At 51.1% G+C, this 5,937-nt stretch overlaps 1 protein-coding gene across 1 annotated transcript; it reads left to right on the forward strand.

Annotated features, from left to right (window-relative positions):
* The first annotated feature begins 1,307 nt into the window (after positions 1-1,307).
* Positions 1,308-2,222, forward strand: LOC106899063 (olfactory receptor 14A16-like). The gene has a single exon (XM_014960729.1). It carries the CDS (start codon positions 1,308-1,310, stop codon positions 2,220-2,222), a length of 915 nt encoding a protein of 304 aa, XP_014816215.1.
* The last annotated feature ends 3,715 nt before the right edge of the window (positions 2,223-5,937 follow it).

Raw genomic sequence — 5,937 nt, forward strand, 5'->3', positions numbered from 1 at the left:
TCCTAATCCACCACTGTGAGGTTTGTGAGGAACATCAGCTAGTGCCTTCACCACCCATCAGTCTGCAGAGAGCACCAGCATCGCCTTCCCAGCTTCATCAGGGTTTGAGACGTGCTGTTCGGTGCCTGCTGACATGGAGAGGCCCATGGGCAGTGTCCTGCCTTTGGGAGGTGTCTGCAAAGCAGAGCTGAGCACGCGAAGAGTGGGATGAGGTCTGTGAGTGATGACAGGGCATAGACATGGGGACAGAGAAGCAGGTCCCAGCACGAGCAGCTACAAGCAGAAGGGACATAGCGGGGGAAGGAGAGGGGTCTGCTACCAGAGATGCTGAGGTGGGGGCATGGAGGGGTGGATTCGAGGACCTTCCTGCAATCCCCTGCAGTTGAGAAGCTTTCCCTGGAGAATTCCCCTGGTTGTCTCTGTCACCCAGCAGAGGCTCTGCCCTCAAGGCTGTGGGTTTTCTGTCTGAGTCCCCTCATTAGACACCTGACCCCCAGGGAGGAGAAACTGCTGAGTGACCGTCTGGCTGTCCCTGTCCTGCTTCCCTCTGCAGAAATATCAAGGCATTTCTACGTGTTTCCCTGGCAGTCCGTGCTGCCTTTATCCCCACCAAGCCTGCAGGTGCTGGGCACTGGCAATGAGCAGAACGCCCCATCTTTAGGACATTCCTTTCTTTCCCTGGGGGGGTCCTGCTGGGCTGCAGACTGCCCTCCACCGGGGCACAGCTCTCCCATAGCATCTCGGTGTCACCTAGGAGACCCATGGAGAAGACACATCTCCTCGCCCTGCACTAAGCGGCAGCCCCTTTGCCACTCGGGACCCACAATATTTCTCTTTCAGTCCAACAGAAATTCAAACATTTCCTGCACCAAAACCACTTCTCTGGTGTGTTGGGAAACTGGAACCAACTAAAAAAACCAACATTTCCAGAGCTCTACTCCGTAGTCAGGTGAATTCAAAGTGACAATTCCGAAAGGCTCTTTTCTATCACATGAGTAGAATACAGCTAAAAAGCTCTATTCCATTCAGATTTAATCTGAAATCACCCCATGTTCCTATTTAACAATTGCTGCAGGGCAGGAGTGACTTCTCCAGAGACGTCAGCAGAGCCCCTGCTCTCCTGGCAACCTCAGCCAGTACCAACCACAGCTCAAGGAAAAGGGACCTGCACGAAGACGTTACTGAAAAGACAGAATAATTGTCAGGGATTTCTACAAAAAACGAAGTAGGTTTTCCTCAGAGAAGTCTACCATAACTTGTCACTCTCTCTTCCTCATCGGACACAACCGTGTGCCAACAGGCACCAGATGTCCAACAGCAGCTCCATGGCCAATTTCCTCCTCCTGGCATTTGCAGACACACGGGAGCTGCAGCTCTTGCACTTCTGGCTCTTCCTGGGCATCTACCTGGCTGCCCTCCTGGGCAACGGCCTCATCATCACTGCCATCGCCTGTGACCACCGCCTCCACACCCCCATGTACTTCTTCCTCCTCAACCTCTCTGTTCTTGACCTGGGCTCCATCTCCAACTCTCTCCCCAAGTCCATGGCCAATTCCCTCTGGGACACCAGGGCCATCTCATATTTGGGATGTGCTGCCCAAGTCTTTTTTCTCTTCTTCTTGCTCGGAGCAGAATATTTCCTCCTCACTGTCATGGCCTATGACCGCTACGTTGCCATCTGCAAACCCCTGCACTACAGGATCCTCATGAGCAGCACAGCTTGTTTCAAAATGGCAGCAGCTTCCTGGGGCAGTAGTTTTCTCAATGCTCTTCTGCACACAGCCAATACCTTTTTGCTTCCCCTCTGCCACGGCAATGCTGTGGACCAGTTCTTCTGTGAAGTCCCCCAGATCCTCAGGCTCTCCTGCTCAGACTCCTACCTCAGGGAGGTTGGGATCCTTTTATTTAGTCTTTGTTTAGTCTTTGCATGCTTTGTTTTCATTATGGTGTCCTATGTGCAGATCTTCAGGGCTGTGCTGAGGATCCCCTCTGAGCGGGGACGGTACAAAGCCTTTTCCACCTGCCTCCCTCACCTGGCCGTGGTTTCTCTTTTTGCCAGCACTGCCATGTTTGCCTACCTGAAGCCCCCCTCTATCTCCTCCCCATCCCTGGACCTAGTGGTGGCAGTTCTGTACTCAGTGGTGCCTCCAGCAGTGAACCCCCTCATCTACAGCATGAGGAACCAAGAGCTCAAAGTTGCTCTGTCGAAACTATTTCAATAAATACTTCTTCAGAATCAATAAGATGCCCATTATTTTCATAGAACTAGCAGGGTATCTCAGGAAATGCCAAAAACATTTTAAAACATTTTCCTTCCTTCCTCCCTCCCTCCCTCCCTGCCTTCCATACCTTTGATGATTTAATTACTTTTCCTCTCCTACTTTTTTATTTTTGACACAAAGAACTCTTATACATATGGAGCCAGGCTCCCTGTGACAAACACAATAAAGAATCCAGCAGAAAATTATTTGTCTCAGCTCTCGTCATCTTGTGTGGACATTGACAGGTCTTTTCAGTGCTGGACAGGACCTGGTCTTTTCAGTGCTGGGCTCCCCTCACTCTAACCCTGTTCTGCTCTGCCCTTGCATTTGTGTCAGCCCTAAGATCTCATTTACCTAGTGACAGTCCTGTTGCCTGCACAGTGGCACCCCCAAGGTTTCAGGCAGGAGAAGCCATGTAAACCCTTGTGCCAGAGCTGGCCTCCCTGCAAGCACCAGGCCAGGTTTCCCACCTTTCAGGTGGAGTTTGAACTTCGTGAGGTTCACACAGGCCTACTTTTCAGGCCTGGGTAGGTCCCTCTGGATGGCATCCCTTCCCTCTAGCATGTCGATTGTGGCATACAGCTTTATGTCGTCAAACTTGCTGAGGGTGCTCTCAATCCTACTGTCCATGTTGCTGACAAGGATGCTGAACTACACTTGTCCCAGTACCAACCGCTGACGAATGCCACTCCTCACTGGTTACCACTTGGACATAGCTCTGTTGACCACTACTCTTTTGAGTGCAACCATCCAGCCAGTTTTTTGTCCTAGTGGTCCACCCTTCAAACTCATGTTTCTCCAAGTCAGAGACCAGGATGCCATGTGGGCCAGCGTCTAAGACTTTGCACAAGCCCAGGTAGGTGATGTCAGTTGCTCTGCCCTTATCCACAAAGCCTGTAACACCATCATAGGAGGCCATCACATTTATCAGGCACAATTTGCCCTTAGTGAAGCCACGTTGGCTGTCACCAATCACCTCCTCATTTTCCATGTACTTATCATAGTTTCCATGCAGAACATCCATAAGAGAATCTGTCCGTGATCTTGCCAGGCACAGAGGTGAGACTGACTGGCCTGCACTTTCCTGATTTTTCCAGTTTTCCCTTTTTGAAAAGGGATGGATGCAGTCCTGAGTAGTGTGCTCCAGGCGTTCCTGCTTTAGCAGGGGAGTTGGACCAGATGATCTCTAGAGGTCCTTTCCAACTCTGACAATTCCGTGATTCCGTGAAAACAGGGGTTTCATTTCCCCTTTTCCAGTCAGCAGGAACTTCACTGGACTACCATGAGTTCTCAAATATGACAGATAGTGGCTTGGCAACTTCATCCACCAGTTCCCTCAGGACCTGCAAATCAATATCTCATCAAGTCCTATGGAGGTTTGGCCTCACTAGTGCTGAGTACGGGGGGACGATCACTGCCTCAGTCCTGATGGCCACATTGTCTTGAAGACCTGAGGAAAGTGACAAAGAGATCAATACCTTGTGAAGGCTTTCTGTGACCTCGGTTGTTATAGCAATTAGTATAAGCAAGAGCCTCTCTGCACACCCTTCCTTGGTATAATCAGGTCTTATCACTGTGAGAGTGAACAGTTTCTGAACAATAGGCTGTTAATTTCAGAGTTTAGTTAGTTAGAAGAGGCCCAGCTAATAAGTAAAATTACTGAACAGAAAATTAGTTCTGTTTTACCTCAAACCAGGACATGAGGTCACTCCGGATGATCTGTTCTAAAACCTTCCCTGGCACCGAGGTCAGACTGACTGGCCTGTAGTTTTCCCGATCCTTTTTCTGGCCATTCTTCTAGATGGGTGTCATGTTTGCTAACCTGCAGTTCCCTGGGACCTCCCTAGATAGCCAAGGCTGCTGAGAAAGGATGGATAGGGCCTTGGTGAGCATCTCTGCCAGCTCCCTCAGTGCCTTTGGGTGGATGCCAGTCAGCCCCGTAGACTTGTGTGTGTCTAAATGCTGTAGCAGGTCCCTCACCATTTTCCCTTAGATTTTAAGCTCCTGAAGCATTGTTGAAACCTCAAGTTGCACCAGGGGAGGTTCAGATTGGACATCAGGAAAAACTTCACAGTGAAAGGGTTATTAATAATTCAAATGGGCTGCCCAGGGAAGTGGTTGAGGCACCATCCCTGGAGGTATTCAAAAGACAGGTTGACATAGTGCTTACTGACATGGTTTAGCGATGCTTTTTCATCAGATTTAGGCTGGTGGTTGGACTACATGATCTTAAAGGTCCCTTCCAACCTAGACTATTCCATGATTATGGTGGCTACATTCTGCTCCCCATCCCTGTCTTCCAGCTCAGGGGGCTGGGTACCCAGAGAAAAACCCATCCTACTATTAAAGATGAGACAAAGAAGGAATTAAGCACATCAGACTTTTCCTCATCCTTTGAGGCCATGTTTCCCACCGCATCTAATAAAGAATGAAGATTCTCCTTAGCCCTCTTTTTGTTTCTAAGGCATTTATGGAAACATGTTTATTGTCTTTTATGGGTGTAGCCAGATTAAGTTCTAGTTGGCCTTTGGCCCTTCTAATTTTCTCCCTGAATAACCTCACAACATCCTTGTAGATCTTCTGAGTTGCTTGCTTCAAAAAGCCATAAACTCCTTTTTTTCCCCTTAGTTCCCTCCAGAGCTCTCTGTTCAGCTAGGGCGGTCGTCTTCCCCTGTGGCTGGTCTTTCCACACATGCAGAGGGCCAGCTCATGCAGCTCCAGGAGTTCTATCTTGAAGAACTCCCAGGTGTCCTGGACTCCCAGTCCCACTTCGTGTCTCTCCCAGAAGGTCTGGCTGTGTGAGAACACTGCTGTATGCACCCACCCTTCACACTCCCACAGCTGAGCTCTGCACTGGCGTTTTCCTCTCCTGAGCACTTTCCAGCTCAGCCCAGGCCCTCCCGGGCTCTCCCCACCTCCCTGCCATCTCCCCATCCCAGCAGAGTCCCCCAGTCTGGCCTGACCCCCAACAGTGCCTGTCGCAAGGTGCTGCAGAGCTTCGGGCACTCACCCCACAGCAGCCCTTGGGGGCAGAGAGAGGGATGTCAGAGGAAGGATGAAACAGAGTCTGTGACAGTGCCTCTCCTGCTGTCATGCCCAGGAGATGCCCTTCAGCAGCAGCCTGCAGCCCCCCAGGACAGCCCGAGGGGCCTTGCCCTGGGGCTCCTCTGGCAGTGTCCTCCCCGTGGTGTCCTGCTCTTCTCCTGGGACATCCCCGTTCATAGAGAGCCTGTCTCCATCTGAGTGTGCTGGGCTGGCCGGCTATTGCTGCTCCTGTGATGCCCAGGAGATGCCCTTCAGCAGCAGCCTGAAGGCTGGCACTGGGAGGCACTGGGAAATTCCCAAACTGGACTCAGCGATGGACACGAACTAAACTCGGGAACAGGATTCAGGAATGCATGGATCGTGACCAAAGACAGATGGACAGAGTCCCCCTCTGGACCTGCTGCTGGACCTTCCTGTCTCTCCCAGGAGCCTGACTGTGCAAGGACACTGCTGTGTGCCCCCACTCTGCACACTCACATCTTTGCTGTTCCCTGGTGTTTGTTCTCCTGGGCGAGTTTCCTGAGACACCTTTTGGAAGGAGACCTGAGCCTTCGGGCTCCGCCCTGAGCAGATCCTCTGGTATGATGGAAATGCTGTTTTGGAGGCCAGCTCTGTCACAAAAATGCCCATT

This window comes from Calidris pugnax, unplaced genomic scaffold (genome assembly GCF_001431845.1).
Source record: "Calidris pugnax isolate Ruff unplaced genomic scaffold, ASM143184v1 scaffold496, whole genome shotgun sequence".
Lineage (NCBI taxonomy): Eukaryota > Metazoa > Chordata > Aves > Charadriiformes > Scolopacidae > Calidris > Calidris pugnax.

What these genes read in the sequence shown, in the direction of transcription:
- LOC106899063 (XM_014960729.1), top strand. Translation starts at nt 1,308, where the DNA reads ATGTCCAACAGCAGCTCCATGGCCAATTTCCTCCTCCTGGCATTTGCA.